This window comes from Grammomys surdaster, unplaced genomic scaffold (genome assembly GCF_004785775.1).
Source record: "Grammomys surdaster isolate TR1022 unplaced genomic scaffold, NIH_TR_1.0 269, whole genome shotgun sequence".
In the NCBI taxonomy this organism is placed as follows: Eukaryota; Metazoa; Chordata; class Mammalia; order Rodentia; family Muridae; genus Grammomys; species Grammomys surdaster.
The window spans coordinates 3,995,891-4,015,116 of record NW_021604710.1 but is presented as its reverse complement, the minus strand read 5'-3'; the positions used below and the strand labels follow the sequence as shown (position 1 = coordinate 4,015,116).

The following is a 19,226-nucleotide window of genomic DNA, read 5'->3' as shown; positions in this document are numbered from 1 at the left end:
TTCTTAATATAGATTAATATATTATTAGCATTTAAATAAGGCAGATAGTGTCAAATTGTGCTATTATGTAGCAATATGCTCAAGATTGCAACTTAGACATTTCTGAAGCCAAATTTTCACATATGTTTGTTGTATAGATTATCCATATATATCTTTAGTTCACCTGTTTCCCATAAAAGAATAATTCTGAAATATTTCTTTGAAGTTTTATAATAAATAAGTGAACACAGAGAATTACATATAAGTAGCCATTAATAAATCTTTCATGGTTTGACTCTGGATATTTCCTGAGCTAAGATGGGTTGATGCAAACACTTCTTGGAAAGGGCCATCTTTATTTTGTAATGTAGACTTCATTCACTTTATTTTGACTGCTTGCAGCTCTTTGTATTTTGTCATTTGAATTTGAAACAGTCTTTGTAGCTAGCTCAAGCCAGCCTTGAGTTCACATTGACCATCTAGGTTTGGGCTTCTACCTGTTGGGATTACAGGCGTGAACCCTCATGCCCTGTTGCATGCCTTTAAATGAAGAAAGGAAAACACATATGGAAGAAAGTGATACCAAGCAGTAGGGGAGACAGCTGTCTATCATTCAAGTGAAGAAACCTGAAATCAATTGCTTCCTTCTACAATTGGAAGAAACTAACAGTGTCTGGATATACTTTTTAAAAAAAATACATTTGCCATTGTGTGTGTGTGTGTGTGTGTTTATGTGTATGTGTTTGTGTATCTGTATGTATGTATGTGTTCCATGTACAGGCAGATGCCTGCGAAAGACAGAAGAAAGTATTAGATCCTCTATAGCTTGAGCTATAGGTGCTTCTGAGTCAATTGATGTGGGTACTAGGAACACAGATCAGGTCCTTTGGAAGATGAGCTAATGCTCTTAACTGCTGAGCCATCTCTCTAGCCTCCAAAAACAAGACTTTGATCTCAAATTTCTGACCTCCAATACTGTGAGAGATTCTCTTGTAAAAGTCATCTAATGTGTGGCAACTACAGCAAAGTTTTAAGTGAGTTACTAGTGTTTTTAAATGAGAAGAGCAAGATTAAGTCCTGTGTCTTGTATTCTTAGTACTGGGAGCACAGTGAAGTTCCTGCATCATAGTTTTCAAATTAAAATTGAGAACAATGATATGTATGCACAAAAACTGTGATTTTGCAAGAAAGATCCAGCAGGTAGAATATGCTCAACAATCCCTATCTCTCTTTAATCCTTAAAAAGGATAAGACAAGTTCTTAGATTCCAGTGCTGGAAACAGGGTTGCCACAGCCAGCCATTCTAGTTCCTAGGCCATAGTGTCATGCTGTGTCATTCAGAGCTGTTCTGTGAAGGTGACAGACTTGCATTGATCTCCTTCATGGTCTTCAATCCAGGCTGTATATCAGAACTCCTGGGCAGATTGTTTGAAACACTACTAGCTGAGATTCATCCTAGAAACTAATATTTAATTGAGTGGGATGCTGCCCCGTCTCCACAGGATTTTAAAATTCCTCTTGGGTGTTATACATATGAGGGCCAAGCACGGCTGACCAAATCTTTCTTTTTGATCTAGGTATATTTTCTCATACATACCAGAGGATGAGTTCTCTGACTAGGCATAATAAGTAACACCCCATCTATGTTCTACGCAGACATAAGAAAGAAGCCAAAAGTACTTAACAAACACAAACGTCAGTACTTCTGTGGAGTCTTTACTCCTAGGGCCTTCAAACAGAAGTTTCTAGCTCTTTCTTGGAAACAATGAATATTATCACTTCAAAAACATGTTTGATTCATTTACATGCTTATAACATGGTGCATCGTGTAGCAAACTTTGTTTTTAAAAGTTAAGACATGCACGATGTAGACATGGGCCATGTGAACCACTAAGATGTCGATATTTAGAGTGAATGTGAGGTTCACAAAAGGAGCATGTATTACATGCCACAATCTTGTGCATGGAAACTTTGCTCAAAATAGAAATATAGGTTCTGTCATCTTTACTTTGAAAACTCAACTATCTTTAACTTCTACTCCATCTCTTCTAAACACGTCCTTATCATATATATGTGGTTCATTATAATTAAAATAGAGCAAATGTGCTTAGCTTGATTTATACATTCTATCCCATATAGAACAGCAGGAGGGAGGATAGAACACTGTTATAGAAGCGGCAGTAGGGGGGATGGAATATGGGATTTCTGGAGCATGAAATGGGGAAAGCAGATAACATCTGAAATGTAAATAAATAAAATATCCAATAAAAAAAAGAAGGAAAAATGTATACTTCTATATAGTTAATGGAAATAAATGTAATTAAAACAGATTTCTACCAGTGTACTTGTTGATTCCTTGTGGTTTGTTTTGTTTGGCTTGGTCCTATTGTGTGGGTTGGGCTTGTAGGTGTTTGATGCATACTGTGTAGGACCTTGCAGTAACTTAGACTGGTTAGAATCTCACATAGATCTGGTAAGCTCTGCTTCCTGAGGCCCTGAGATCAAGGGTATGTGCCATCACATCAGGTTTACTTAGTAGTTCTTAAACTGTAGCTGCCCATAGTAGTACATGCTAGTAATCCCAGCACCAACAACCATGGATTGCAAGTTCAAGGCTAGTCTGGAATTAAGTTTCAGAGATAAAAATAGAAACAGCAATAAAAACAAACAAATAAAACCATAAGCTTCACCCTTATTCCAAGAGTAAGTGTAAAACTTCTTAAATAATGGGCACTTTCCAAGATTCTCTTAGGCTAAGAGGGACAGATGAGTAGGACCAGAGTGATCAGGACCCTGACTGCTGAGCTAAAGAGCTCAAGCTTCAAATTTCAGCCTTTCAGTTTTCATGTAGGGTTGTTTACTTTGGTAAGCATACATGTGATGAAATAAACTCTACAATAATCTTAGTGGATATTTCAGCCACCATCACCCAGGTGCACTGTTAATGCACCGTGTCCTCCTGGGAAAGCACCGATCTCTAATTCTGTCTAGAGCTCTATGGTAGGACTGAATGATATTTCCATATGCTTCTTCCATTAAAGATTAAATAAGAAAAAGTGCACGAAGCATGCAAGTCCCCAGTAAATGTTGAGTGGCTGTTATTAGTGCTTGTTAATTGATGCACCTGTAGTATTGGGCATTGCTTTGGTAAAGCACAGGGGAGGGTTTTCACTGATGTCACTAAAGCTGAATCCTAATGCAATTATAAACCACTTAAATGAGATTGCAATGAGCCTACTGGAAGACTCATTGAAATATGTCAACAAAGTTTATGAGATCAGTACAGGTAATTACTGTAAATATTCTATCAGTTGGAAAACAAGATGTCTATGCTTCTTTTCTCTGGGTAACTAAAAATCCCATTATGGTAGAGAAATGAGCCATTCAGATATCCAATCAACTAGCCAACTTCTGGTCCCAATGATCATGTCACTACAACCAATAATTAAGTTAGTTTAACTCCAGCAATCCAAATGCATTTGGCAAAATGTTTCAATATTCTATCAATTCTTTTTCAAAGTCAAAATGTACCAAATTTGTTGAGTGGCAAAGTTATATCCATGAGTTACATGCAGAGAAATCACACCTCTACAGTGAAAACAGTTACTACCACAGTGGCTAGAACACAAGCTACTTATAAGCTGTACATGGTGACCTTGGCTTTGTTTAAAGTTAATGTCATGATTTTTATTGTCCCTGAACTTTGACGATATTAATCTCAAGAAGAAGCCTACCTGCTACTTTCTTGTGTATATTATACATTTTCAAGTCACACCAATAACAGCAGCAACAAACACGCAAACAGTCAGAAGGAAAGGAAAATAGGGAGATAAGAGGGAATTATATTTCTGTGGCACTATCTCTCAACTTATTTTTGAGGAACTAATTATTAAAAGCCCTCTGTATTGAAGTCGTGTTAGAGCCTAAACTCAGGACAAACAACTGAAGTCTCTGTTAACACATCAAAGCATATAAGTATATATAATCAGAAAGTCCTTCTGTTTCAGGTCTTCCTAGTTGCCATACCCCATCTCCTACATAAAATTTTCCAGTCCAAGGACTGGGCTGGGCTTTCTTCCCTTCCCCCCCACCCAGCTTCTTTGACCCATATATAGCTCAACTATTTTGGCTACATTGATCCCTTTGTCTCTTGGCCACCAATCTTTCTTTCCACTCTCCTGGCCTCGTGGCTTCTGGCTCTCCCATTCCCAATCTCTTCCCTCCCCACACTGCTTGATTCCAGGTACTTCTGTCTATTGTCTCCCTCATATCTACAATAAGCCTTCTCTTCCATCTTATTGAGGAGCATCATGTCCTCATTGCTTTTCTTTTATTTCGATAATATTATATACTTCTTGAACTAAGTCAACTAAATCCATAGAAATTTGGTTAGCATAATGTACTGGCTGGTTTTGTGTGTCAACTTGACACAAGCTGGACTTGTCACAGAGAAAGGAATGCCTCCCTCGAGTAAATGTCTCCATGAGATCCAGTGTAACACATTTTCTCGATTTGTGATCAAGGGTGGGAGGGCACATTGTGGGTAGTGCCATCCCTTGGCTGGTGGTCCTGGGTTCTATAAGAAAGCAAGCTGAGTAAGCCAGGGGAATCAAGCCAGTAAGTAACATCCCCCGATGGCCTTGGCTTCAGTTCCTGCTCCCTGTCCTGTTTGAGTTCCAGTCCTGACTTCCTTTGGTGATGGACAGCAATGTAGATAGTGTAAGCTGAATAAACCCTTTCCTCCCCACCTTGCTTCTTGGTCATGACGCTTTGTGCAGGAACAGAAACCCTGACTAAGACACATAGTTAAATACACAGTAATGATTGCTGAAGCAAGGTTTGGATGTCTGCAGGAGAGCTCGGTTTTCCATCTTCCTTGTCCTATTTGTACTGTGTGTGTTTTGCATATAGTTTTCATTTAGCCAAATAAGCAAGTGGGTATTTACACTTAGGTCTCCTTGCAGAGGTAAAATAGTCATCTGGTACCATATAATATTAAAGGGTCAGTATATCTGAATATGAGGTCAGGTGTGAGTGACATCATGCTTTTTTCTTCTTGCTTACTTTTCTGCAAATAGATAAATATCAAGTCAGGTTAAAGGCTTTAAATAGTTACTGTGTGCTTTCAGTGAATCCAAGTTTTCATACTTGGTACATACATATGACCTAGAAGAATGATACCCACCCACCACAGTTCTTTAAAAGCTGGATCTGTAGGCTCAGATTTTTCCAAACCTACTTTAATTTTAGTTCTTCAATTCTTCAACCTCTTTCTAGCCCACCACCTGCCAAAGGTATCAGAAAAGAAAGGCTAATAGGAAAACAGGGGTTGTGTACTTGTTTAGAAATATTTCTTTGGATGATTCCAACCTTCATTGACAGTACAGTATACTAGCTAAACACCAAGCATGAATCAGTAGCAGCAGAATGATTCGTAAGAAACTGCAAGGCTCTGTCTATCTGCACAAGTCCATAGAAACTGCAAGAAGCACCAAGAATACCACAGAAGTTCTTCTGTGAGTTTCTCTCTACAAAGTCATGACAAGCAAGATTAGCAAAGAGAGCAAGACAAACCAATACAAGAGCACGGTCCACTGTTTGATGAGTGTACTTATGTGCTTTCCAAATATCACATGTCCCCATAAGTGTCTGCTTCAGCAAAACTTCCCATGGCCTTTCACCAGGCAACTTCCAGAAAAACACCATGAGCCTGTTCTCAACAAAACAACCTCTCATGTATCTGCATCACTAATGCATCCTCTCAAAAGACAGTTTCTAGAAAAATATCACGTGATACAAGTGAGTTTCGAGAGAAAATAGAAATTACCACTGCATGGATTTTGCTTTAACTTCACCTATATCAGCTAAAAGGATGAGTCCAGAATTGATAAAGAAATGGCTTTATTTACTTTTCAGGGTTGGCAAGAATGTGGCTATTATAAACCTGCAGCCTCCATAGGTACCTACGTCAACAGAGGATTCTGTTTAGGAAGTCTTCTATCTACTCCACTCTGTATGACAACTTTTTATTTGCTCAGGAAACAATGTTTAGCATCTTAGCAGACCTTATCCAGCCCTAACCCTCATCCAATCTGAAGGAAAATCCTTTGTGTGGCCAGAGCAATGCTGGAAGCATGCATTCTTTAGGACATAGTCGACCTGTATGTGTATAGCATTATCATAGGATTATCACTTATTTTCACCCTTCAAACATGGTTATTGTGTTTATTTTGTATATCTTCAGCTCTTTAAAAAGCTCTTTAAAAGTGGTACTGCTTAGTAAGAGTCTATGTGACAATGCTCATTCTCTTTGCAAGATAAATAGGTTTGCAACTTGCACTGTGAACTCTTTGGGTTTCTACGATAACTTGTATGCTTAGACACTGCCTGATACCAGCTCCATCCTTCCTCTCCTCTAAATCTTACCCTTACACCTCTTCCCCCATTCTCATCCACTCTTCTCCTCAGAAAAAAAGGAGGCACCCATGGATACCCACTCACCCTAGTTCATCAAGTCACAGCAGGACTAAGAGCAACCTCTCCCACTTAGGCCCAACAAGGAAACCTAGCTATGGGGAAGGGACCCAAAGACTCACAAGAGAGATAGCCTCTAGTCCAATTGTTAGGGGACTCACATGAATAAAATTTGCGTATCTGCTACATTTGTGCAAGGGGCCTAAGTCTGACACATGCATGCTCTTTGGTTTCTGGTTCAGTTTCTTTAAGCCTCCATTGGCCCAGGCTATAACGACACTATTCAGAATAGGCAGAAATTTGAAACATCCTAGATGTCCCTCAATAGAAGTATAGATAAAGAACATTTAGTATATTTACACAGTGGAATATTACTCAGCTATTAAAAAGGAAGAAGTCATGAAATTTGCAAGCAAATAGATGCAACTAGAAAATATCACCCACAGTGAGGTAATCCAGACCCAGAAAGACACACATGGTATGTATTCACTTATAAGTGGATAACAGCAGTAAAGTACAGGATCACCATGCTACCATCCACAGACCCAAAGAAGCTACGTAATAAGGAGGGCCCAAGGGAGGATGCTTGAATCTCACTCAAAAGGAGAAATAAAGTATAAAACTGAGGTAGAAGGGGGAAAGAAAGTTTATTGAAGAAGGGATAAGATGTTGGAAGAGGGAGGGCTAGGAAAGAGAACAGAAATCATTGTGGGAGCACATCTGGCATGGGGAGATGCCCAGGACTCTTTGTAGGTGATTCTAGGCGAAACTCTTAGCATCAGGGTATCTGGAGCCTGAAAAGTCTATCTCCTGTAGTCAGGTAGGACTTCCATTGGAGGGAGGAGGATACGAACCTATCCACACAACATTCCACCTAAAATTTATCCTTTCTGCAAAAAGTACAAAAATAAAGATGGAGCAGTGATTGAAGAAATGGTCAACCAATGACTAACCCAACCTTGGACTTATTCCATGGGCAAGAGCCATTTCTCTGACACTGTAACTAATACTCTGCTATGTTCACAGATTGGGGCAGAACATAATGGTCTTCTGAGAGGCTTCATCCAGCAGCTGAGAGAAACAGATGCAGAGACCCACAGCCAAGCAATAGGCAAAGCTCAGGGAGTATTGTGTCAGAGTGGGGGTTGGAGAATGAAGAGACTGGACTGGTCACGAACACCAAATGAAGACCTACAGAGGGCACTGTGAATTTTAGTCTTAATTATACCCTCCGATTTAGAGACTGATTCTGATTCTTCTTTCTCACAGAAGCCCCTAAAATACTGAAAGTGACATATACTTCCATTAAGCAGTATGCGTACCTCTCAAAGTGTAGAGTCTAAGGGTCTCTTGTAGATCTCTGAGATTTTGTATTTCTAACAGAGACATGGGTGTTGGACACTGCTGGTACCTAGATCATATTTGAGAAGCACATTGATAGGTTCCCCTCTGTGCCTGTAACTCTCGTAAATATTATTTCACTCTCCTCATATGCAAACATATTTATGTTCTTCACAACTGAGTAAAAATTGGATAGAAAATAAAGGAGGAATCCCTTCTCCCCAATCTTTATGTTAGACCATGAACCTCGAATTTGTAACACCAGCACGTGGGAGGGTAGCCAGTATGATCTACATAAGAAGACCCTGTCTCAAAAACAAAACAAACATCATTAGAATCTACCTATGTCAGAGGCTCTCTCTCTCTCTCTCTCTCTCTCTCTCTCTCTCTCTCTCTCTCTCTCTCTCTCTCTCTCTCTCTCTAACACACACACACACACACACACACACACAAACCTAACTTGGATTTTTTTATTTACTTTGTATATTTTAATTAGCCCAAGAAGATATGAATATATACTATGGACTAAGGTGGTTTTATCTAATTCCTTAGAGTTCCAAAGCTAACAGCCATGACTTGATTAAAGTAAACATAACAGAAAAATCTTAGTTATATTTTCCTTTATATCTAATAAAAAGACAGGACATAAACATGCTGTCTAGACATGCATTGTATGGCAATGTGTAGGACCCAGGATAGTAATTCATAAGGTGATGATTTGAGTGGCATTTTTAAACTGTTTTCCAGGTACAGTTTGAGTTATTTTTCACTTCAGGCTGACAAGCAAAGCTTTAACATAATACACATGCCAACAAGCACATACAAGAATGGCATTGAAAATCCAAATCCAAACAGCTTATTTTCAAATTTCAAGGGCTCATCTAAGGTCATATAGTAGATTAACGAATTTGAAAATCTCAAAGTTATAAAATGTATAGTGATTGGATAACCAATATGAGTTACTTTGTTTTAAGATCTTTACATAGACAATTAATTTAAAACCATTGGATTTTAAATTCATTAAGATAAATACTCCTTAGGTAAACAAGGTAAATACTACATTTAGTCCCATTTATAAATAAGAAAAATCATGCAGAGTCTGAAAACTATACCAAATAACAAATTTGTGAACCTATATAGCTCACATTATCTGGGCAGCCAGAATAATCTGATGAATCAAGCACTTTTCCCTGGCTTGCTTCTTCCAAGCTTTCTGTTTACAGACACAAGGTCTATTGTTTTCTACGTTGTCTTATTTAGGTGTATTTACAATATTATTCCTTTAACTTCCACAAAGTTGCCACTAAAGTATCTCAAGTGAAGAAAAGGCTATTTTATTAAAAATTTGTAGCTATCCATTAATATTATGAACATTTATGAGTATTTGAATCCCAAATCTAATCTCAATCTAATGATAAGAAAAAATTGAATACATAATGTGTGATTCCAATAAAAAAGTATTTAAGAATCTGTATATTCTTGATAAGAATCATTTAAAATATGTATTTTCATTAGTTTTAGTTAAGTGTTTGTGGGGGAGAGTGTGTTTATGAGTACAGGTTCTCATAGAAATCAGAGGCACCAGAACCCCCCAGGTCCCAAGATCAGGAGTTAAAGGTGATTATGAGCTTTCTATAATAGGTCTTTGAAAATTAACTCAAGTACTCTGGAAAATCCAAATACATTCTTACCTCTAAGCTGTCTCCCCTCCCTGGGTTATCTTTATTTCAGAACATCTCAAGTAGTTAAGTGTACTTTAAAGATTATTTTGATAATTCCAAATGTACTATTTACCCTATAGATGAAAAATTTACTGGAGTATAAAGAATAATACCTTATTTATTTAACTGTCAATGAGAAACTGGTTACAATTATATCACCTTTATTGGTTGAACAATGTATGCCAAAACATATTCAAATTTAAAATAACATTACTTCTATGTTTTAAATTTTGGAAAAAGTTGATATGTAGCCATGTTGGTTAGAAAGGTGCTATAGTGAAGAGATATTGAGCCAGTTCCTTTTCAATAAAAAGTAACCATGACCATGAAAAGATGTTTACTAGATAAATATAATAAAGAATGTTCAAATCCAGCCTAGAAGCATTTTAGTGTGTGTAAAGGATCTAAATATTCACTAGGCTTATTAAAATTCATGGAATCTAAAAGTATCAGCCAGTCAAAAATGGGTGTAAATAGGAACATCTATTTCACAAAACCCTGGAAATGGTTTTGAATTAACCTTGAAGTCCATTTTATCCTACATAATTACTTAAGATTTGTACTTACTTACGTCAAAGATGCTTTTAAAAATATTTAATGAGATAGTTCTATTTGTTTTATTGATAAGTAAATGAAATGATTATTTCAAATATGTCTGCTGGGTCTTTTCCCCAAATACCTCATAGTAGCAACATATTTGTATGTATAAATCAGCAGGAGAATCATCAGCTACCCATGAAGAAAACTGCATTAGCAGACTGTGGTTGGTGAGAACACAAGGTCTACCCAAAAGAATGTTTTTTATCCTTTGTGTTACAGGCAAAAAAAGAGAAACTATTCTAAGCACACTATTGTAGTGTGGAACAGAGGCATGCATGTTATGCATTTCTAATAAGAACAGATTTTTAAATGATTTGGAAAATTAGTGCAACTGCGATGACAAATGGTTGAAAAGATAGGACAGAATCACCCACTCATTTTTAAATGCTGTCCCCTTACACGGCTCATTGCACGCGAAGGCATCATTATGATAACAAATAATCTGTTACAAGCTCTACACTGGTTTTTGGCTCAGAGTAAGGGCTCTGATCCCTAAGCCCCTGGCCAGGTCTACAGTGTGCCAGCCACTGATGTATTGGGGCACTCTCTTCCTAGTGTTTATTTGGAAACCATATCAGAAACTGTCTTATAGTCTACCCCCTGTGTTAAGTCATGTTTTCTTTATTGGCAGTACTGTTGTGTATTTTAAGTCATGCATGAAAATAAAGCAAGGTAAATTGAATGTGCAGAGGACAGAGGGAACAGAACCATCTGAGGTGCTCATCACTGCACACATGATGTGTAAATTGCTTCTAAGCTGGGTAAAGTACGTTTCTAAACCATTATAGCTTACTGAATTTACTCACTTATATAATTGCAACTTAACATCCTGGTTGTTTCTCTAATTTCCAGATTAGGAATTTCAGTCCCAGAAGAGTGTTAAATCTTCCAGAATATGAAAACAATGGATGAGTCGAGATGCTTCATCCAGACCTTTGACGCTACAGATTAAGTTTCAACATGTTACTAATCAACATGTTACAGCCTCATGAAAGAAAGTGGATTAGATACTTTAATTATCTAACTGTTAGAGAATAGAGTTATTGATTTGATACTCCCCAATCAAAAATTTTGATTTGACATTCCCAAAAGCAAATATTTCCCCAAAATATCTGTCAGTGTTCCAGATGTTTGTGATGCCTCTAATTTTGTTCAAACAGTGAAACTTTGTGAAAATAGGTATGGCTTTTTGTGCTGAAATTATATAAATCAGTGACAGACCTTCGCATTTTAAATATTTAATTAATTAATATTCAATTAAGTATGTTAGATATTCACATATTCTTTTGAGAAGCTTTGTAATTTAAATTTGATAATACAATTTCTCAACAGTAGGAATCCCCAAGCACATACAGTGTTAATTAACTTCATCTGACACCTGCTATTACCAAAAGTGGTCAAAACTCTTTTAAAGATGATTAGGAATGTGTACACATTTTCTTGTGCTTAAGAAAAAAAAAGTCTTACAGAGGAAGAATACTGTGAACACATTACACTGGTAAATTTTTGGTATAAATCTTATAAGATATAAAATTTTGACTGGTGGGATTCTTATTTCATGTAATATTGAATGACCTCTTGGTAAGAAATTGTTATATACAATTTCTTTTTTCCCTCCAAATATAGGAAACCTTGAAAAAAACTGCTGAAAATTATCCAAAGTTGAGTTTTTGAAACTATACATGCTCAATGATGGGGATCAATATTTACTTATCTGAATATTGTCATTTTCATTGTAAAGGGATACAACATCGAAGAAAATGTCCTTGTCATTCAGAACACAGGACTTTATTATTTAAATGTTATCAGAGCGGATTGCAAGATTTGGCTAGTTAGTCACATTCAGAAGCTCACGTTCTTGCATATTAAATATTTGGATAGGCCATTTTAGGAATCACTTCAAGATCCATTTTCATGAAAATATTTTTGACCTCAAAATGCATGAGCTGCTCATATTTCTCACTTATATAATTTGTCGTTTCTATTGTTTAATTGATAAATATTTGTCAACTGTATTGTTCTTTAATTTCCATATTTTAAACATTTTCACACAATATCCCTTGCCTGTATCCCTCTTCCTCCCTACCTCACTACTACTCCTGCCTACACTCCCCTACTCAGTGAATCTGTCTCACATTCCTATCTTAGTGCTTTTTTTTTTGGACCACCATGACTAACCATGTCCTTCTATGTGATGACGGGACTACATCTTGGAGCCTGGTAGTCTCAGAAGACTGATGTTGATAAGGTTGTTGTGTGGACCCAGTGGAGGTAACTGCACTTGATTTGAGTTATGGCTCCCATGATCGAGTCTAAAGAATGGCTTTTTATTTTTTGCATGTTTTGTACTTTACTCTCTTTCCTCATTCTTACATACAGTACCAATGATGGTTAAATCACTCAAAATATTTACATAGTCTTCAAATAATAAATTTGAATTAATATATTCTCTTCATGTATATCCCATTTCCTTAACAATTATAGAATCAATAGTTACTATACATATACATCATATACATATATATATATTATAGAACAGATAGAATTCATACCTTGCTTTCCAGTGTCCTCAGGTTGTGATCATTATAAGGTTAAGAAATGTAAGCTCCAAACCATATCAACATTGAAATCTACCTGAAATTTTCATCCTGTAAGGTTCTGTGAACCAAAAGTCTGACCATTTTTGTTTAAACTTTCTGTAAAGTCAAAGTTACATGATATTAAGTAGTAATAGATTAAAATAAAATCTAATATTTAATTACCATCACTAATGAGCTTAAGCCTATATATATATTTTTGATATTATAAAAGTTAAAATTCCATTGCTCAATGTTTAAGGTTTAGCTGCAGAATCCTCAACGACTGTTAGAAGTGAATGAATTTTCATTTGTCACCACTCTTGGTATTTCTGTTATGGGTTATTAGACTCATTATGTGGAATGCTTACTAGCACTTAAACATATCTCTCAATATTTATATTACACCTTACATTTGTTGGTAATTTTACAGTTTCATGATTAGCTCATACAGAATCTTCTGGAAATAATCACTCATTACGCATCATTCATCACTTCACTAATTTTACTGAGAAATGTGAAAGGAAGGAGATAAAGCTAATAACGGAATGGTAGAAGATCACAGAAGCGCATGCCTCATCACTGTTAACAGAGGCAGAGAACTCTATACACATCCAGTCTTCCTTCTCCAGATGGGCTGTTTTCAGAGGGTTCTCCCAGGAACAGTCATTCTTGTTATCAATATTTATCACCAGCAGAGTCCAAATTATCTTGGACAATCTCACTCTTTAAGCATATCTTGACTCAATCATGGTGTGACTATCTTTAACTGCTATTCACTAAGTAAATAAAGGCTCTAATCATTATATTTCCCCAGTCCTCTTTAATATTGTCATCATACATATACAAGGAGATAAGCACAGCCTTTTATTCTGTCTATGGTTGAAAATTACCTTTCTATAATTTATGACTGGGGCTTTGGGTTATCATCAACAAGTAATGAAAACTTCTTATTGTAGGGATCTTTGTACTCCGATGTATTTCCTATATGTTACATATTTTAATATACAGATATTATTGATGCAGAGCTATGGCTTGAGATGAGTTATTTCTATAATCCTTCTTGGAGGGACATGTTTCTTATTTGATGGGGATTGTGAGCTTATTTTACATTATTGTTTCTATTGTGGGCCACTCATGTGGAAATGACTGTTAAATCTAGAAAATTCTCAACTCTAGAAACTTACAAGAACAATTTAATCTTTAAAAATTACAAACCCCCTCTGACTGGTGATCTGAATTCTTGCTTAGGCTGTGAGGCTAAGCATGCAAGGGAATATAAATAAAACTTAAAAATATATCTCTGGGTTCCCTGAGGGACAAGACTGACTGTATAGGGATTGATGTCAAAAGTATCCCCTCTCCAGGAAAAAAAGACTTCAGGATGAGCATGGCCTTCATGCCTCACTGGACAAAAACAAGGGGACTGGAGCCATTACACCTTCAATTACTGTAGGTCAGGCCCCTATCCAAGCCTTCGCAAGATTAGAATTGCCACAGCCCTTCTATACTTAGAGAAGGGAGGAGATGTCAGGGGCAGCCCTGATTACACACTGAAGACCTAAAATCAGCCATAGGCCTAAAATCAGCAACAGGCCTGTCATACATGTATACTAACACCAAGTCTTGGGTCTCTGTGAAAAAACATTGAAACAGATGGCTATAAGCTAATGCAAACAGGCAGCTTTTGTGGAAATTTACCAGCCCGAGTACTCATAGACCCTGTAAATAGGTAGCCTTGGAAGACAATACCAACTTAGATAAGGTCAAGCGAGTCATAGGCAGAGTCATAGTGACTTGTCCCCTGAACCTTCACCCAGCCGATACCAGGTTCTGAAGATATCTGTATTCCCCCTGAACACCTACCCTCCAGTGTCATTCCCTTCCCCACATGCTGCCTTTCTGTATTTATAACCCCTGTGTGAATGAATTACGATTTGAGAAAAAATAAATAAATTATTTAAAAAAAAACAAAAAAAATTACATCTTTCTAAATAGTGTGCCTTATTAAGGTGAAAGTACCCACTTTTCCAGCTAATACCAAAAGAAACTAAAACTAAAATTGAATCCTATACCTTTTTCTTCTTTCTATTTAATACTAATGATTTTAAATGAATTTTATTATAGATTTTAAAATATATAATTAAATAAACTAAAACACCTCATGTATAATTTAGTGGTAAATGATCTATTGCAATATGGTGACTCTTTGATTGAATGTACAACTTTATAATTAATTTAGACATGCAGAGTGTGCTGGTCAAATTTTATATATTTTCACCATAGGATAATAGAAAGTGCATGGAGATCTCTAATGATTATTAAAATACATTTGGATTTTCTGTGGACATGATCTTGATTTTGTTGGATTAGGTGTGATTGGCATTTTTATATAGTAGCGCTTCTTCCAGTGATTTAAATGTTTCTCAAGACAGAGATCCAATAGGCTAGCACTAGATGTACATTGAAGCCTAAGAACATGGACCTCGATAAGCAAAAGTGAATTTATTAATGACCTGGTTAATTCAGTCTTCTAATAGTTCTCATAAATACATATTTGTAGCTGTGAATAGGCCATGTGATTTTTCTCCCAGTTTCTCATATTTTCCATTCAGTTGTGCATCTTTGCATTTCCAATAGTGACTCACCCAGATATTGCCATCTTGATGATAGGGTTTCCAGTTTCTCCCTGTGTCACTGTAGAGCATTCGATATTGGGTCACCCAGTCAGAACTGCTGTACCTTCCTTGGGTCGCAATGGCACTGATCTGCTTCCGATTTCCAAAGTCAACCTGAAGCCATTGATAGTGGTCACTGTCTGATGGAGACCATCCCCCAGCACCTGGAGTGGGGCGAGGCAAAGGGGAAATGGATGTTTAAAACTGAACTCTTACAATTAAAAATAGATTATTCTACATATCTTAATTGGCCTTGTCAGTGCTGTATTTCACAGATGTATTATGAAGTGTCCTTTATAGATGCCATTGGGACTTCAACTAATATTCTTCCAGCTGGGTAACATTGATTCTTTAACCTCTTTATGGTGTAATTATGTGCTCATTTTCTCCTGAGCAAATGTCTTCATAATTCCTCAATTAGATCTTATTAGTACATGTCAAAGTCTAATTGACTGAGGGTTGATCAATTTACCATGAACTCTTCTGTTAAAACCATAAGGAAAAAAGACACAGCTATGCCTTTTCTTTCCCTCACGTGAGGTTTTATCTTTCAGTAAATTATAAATGAAACAAAATTCAATTGTGTACAACTTTCAAATATATTTTGCTTTAAGAAGTTCAGAGTCAAAGCTTGTTGATACCCTGTTCTAAAATTGTATATTAACACTTTGAATTTATGAGAAATGAGTTATGTTGGAAATGAGCCACTCTAGATGAGTAAGGGATATTGTTACTTGATAACAAATGTTTATAAGACTTATTTGAGGCACTAGACAAAATTAAATATCATTGGTAAAATATGATACTTGACAAGAAAATACTAAGAACAGAGAATTTTAGAAAGTCGAATAGAGTTAACAGAGATTATAGAGATTCAAAATCTAGTCACGTCTGTGACTGCTCACAAATAAATAACAGAAATATGGCAAAGGCCTAGGTGTTTAGAGAAACTAAAGAGAATAATTAATGCAAAAAGCATTTAAACAAATTATATAATACAAAGCATATCAAAATATACTTATCATTTTAAAAATAAAGGTTTTAAAGACTGGTAATGTCTTTTACTCTATAAGGATGGTCAGAGGTACAGTGTGATTTTAACAGTGTTTATTTGGAATATATTGCTTTGAATGACTTTCTAAGCAACTAAAAAAGAAAATACATGGTAACTGTTTTGAAGACTGGGATTCTGACCTATATAGAGAATGAATAAGTGAGGTGAGCCATGATAGCTTCCAGATTTGGGCATGATTCTTACCAGGTCATGGCTTGAGAAGATGCTTCAAAGAGAGTAGAAGAGTGTCCCTGGAGCAGAGGCAGGACAGAGTATAAAGCTACTGAGAAAGCTGGAAACTACACGACAGAGTCTCTTAAAAGAAGTGGCTTTGTAGAAAAAGATAATTGAAAATTTGCTATGAGCATCTAGGATGTCTGGATGTTAGAATCAAATACATGTTTTCAGGGCAAGACTCCATTGGATTAGATAAACGAATTTCTGGGACGAACACTCAGTTATTGCACAGAAAGGATGAAGTTAATTACAGAACAGGTTAGATTCACAGTTCTTGTAGATCAATTAGTAGTTACCAAGTGCCAATCCAAGGAAGACCATCCATTCAAAGAAGGGATGGTATAGTTCATTGATGATGATCGTGAGGATGGTGATGATGATGATGATGATGATGATGATGATGATGAAATAAGGGCTAGTCATTATACACCAGTCAATCTGACAGATAAACTCCTTGCTTAAACATGAATCAACTCTAGTTCAAAGCAGGCCACAAGAATCCAAATGTTTAACAGCAACCACATGCAAAATATCCACTACAAATTAAAAGCACTAGGTTTTTGGAGTAGCAGAAAAATAGGAGTTACTGTCAGAGTAAAAATCACTATGCAGGAATGGATCTCAAAAAAACAGATAAAATGATCATTGTCAGATTAAAACTTTAAATAATTTGTTAAGAATTAGTCCAGCTGTTTTAAAGAAAACACATAAATATTAAGGATGTAAGCAGAAACATTTAGTTGAAGAGAGAAACCACATTAAAAGAACATAATGGAAACTTCAAGACCTAAAATTATACTGAGATTAGAAATTACTGCTCAGCTTAATAGAATTCTTGACACACCTACACTCTGGATGCTAAAGTTTCTCCTTAGATCCTTCTGTTTGAAGCCCATTCTGTCTATATTAGTAGTGGTCCTGCTTGATATGTTAAAAGTTAGGAGTAACTGGAAGATATATTAGTGGGATACCCTTTAGGAGGATACTAGGACAATCGTCTTTTTTACCTCCTTGTCTCCCAGTTATCATGATATGAGTATCTTAATTTCCTGATAAGATCAAACCATTATGAGCCATTACAGACCTCAAATAACAAGGAAATCTAATCATGGACTGAGATCCTTAAAATTTTGATATAATAAGATCATCTGATAGGTTGATTGGTTCAGGCAGATTTTATGATTATGACAAACACATAACTAAGAAAAATACAGATACACACACAAACACATACATACACACACACACATATATATATATGTGTGTGTGTGTATGTGTTATGTATATATACATATGAAAAATGCATATATGTGTACATATGCATATATAAAATATGTATACATATTATATATATTAAATACACATTATATATCATATATGCATATAATATATATAATATAATATGAACACATGTTCATATGCACCTACCTAACTGAAGTTCAGAGGTGGGAAAAAATGTTTAAAGGATGGCAATCCAGTATTCAGTTGGGACAACGTACATGTGAAAAAATTTTTTCTGATAACTGAGAGTTTACTGATTCTGAGCTAAATAAACACAAATAAAAACTTACAAATTTACTATATTATCACTTCTAGGAAAGAATGTTAAACATAATATCTGCAACATCCTTAGGGGGCAGAAGATTTTCATCAGAAACAATACAAGCTGGAAACTCATGGTACCAGGTACTGACTAAGAGAAAGAGACAGGTCTTAATGTGATCTTTCTACACTGACCAAAGACAGCCTTTAAAAATAAAAGTAACATAACACTATTTATTTTAAAAACTGAGAGGATTGATTATCTATCTGCTTATATTGCTGAAAATATAAAATATGTAGCTTCTGGGTTATTATTTTTGCTATTAGAATGTCTATGAATATGAATAAAAAGCTAGAGATGTTTTAGTGTGTGAATAAATGTTAAATATTTATTTTTATACTTTCCTTTAATTATAAGAGTGTTTAATAGGATAACTTTGAATTACATCATTTATGATATATATATGATATATATATATCATATATATATATTAAAATATGGGGCTATAATATCAGCAAATATGGGAGACCAGACTCAGAGAGCACTCAATTCTCCATTTCACACATGGAGTGATAATTGACAGTGGCTAACACTTGGGTCAGGTACATATTCCATTAAAGGTTGAATATTGAATATTCTAGGCTGTGCTTGCTCTGCCATTCCTCTTACAATTATTCAATTATACTTTAATATGACAATCTTACACATTATGGAAAAATAGTGTGACTATGTTCCATTAAATATGTGTTTGTAGTCAGAATTTTGACCAGTAGTGGGTCTCAGTGCTATCCATCTGTTTCAGAAGAAAGTAGTTTTGATGAGAGGTGAAAGCTGCACTTATCTAGTGAGAATTAGAATTTAGAATATAGTTAGAAATTGTACATTGCTTTAGAAAAATGGCTGAGATGATATCTACCCCCAAGTTGTCAGCTCTAAACTTAAATATGTAAGAGCAACACTAAATCACTAGGGAAGTTCTCTCTCTCTCTCTCTCTCTCTCTCTCTCTCTCTCTCTCTCTCTCT

General features: G+C 35.8%; 1 protein-coding gene across 1 annotated transcript in view; it reads right to left on the bottom strand.

Annotated features, from left to right (window-relative positions):
- The window catches only part of Cntnap2 (contactin associated protein like 2), a 1,581,993-nt gene that overhangs the window by 974,370 nt on the left and 588,397 nt on the right, over positions 1-19,226 (bottom strand). The window contains exon 3 of the mRNA XM_028776440.1: positions 15,340-15,533. Coding sequence (XP_028632273.1) covers positions 15,340-15,533 — 194 coding nt within the window. The remainder of the gene's footprint in view (positions 1-15,339; positions 15,534-19,226) is intronic.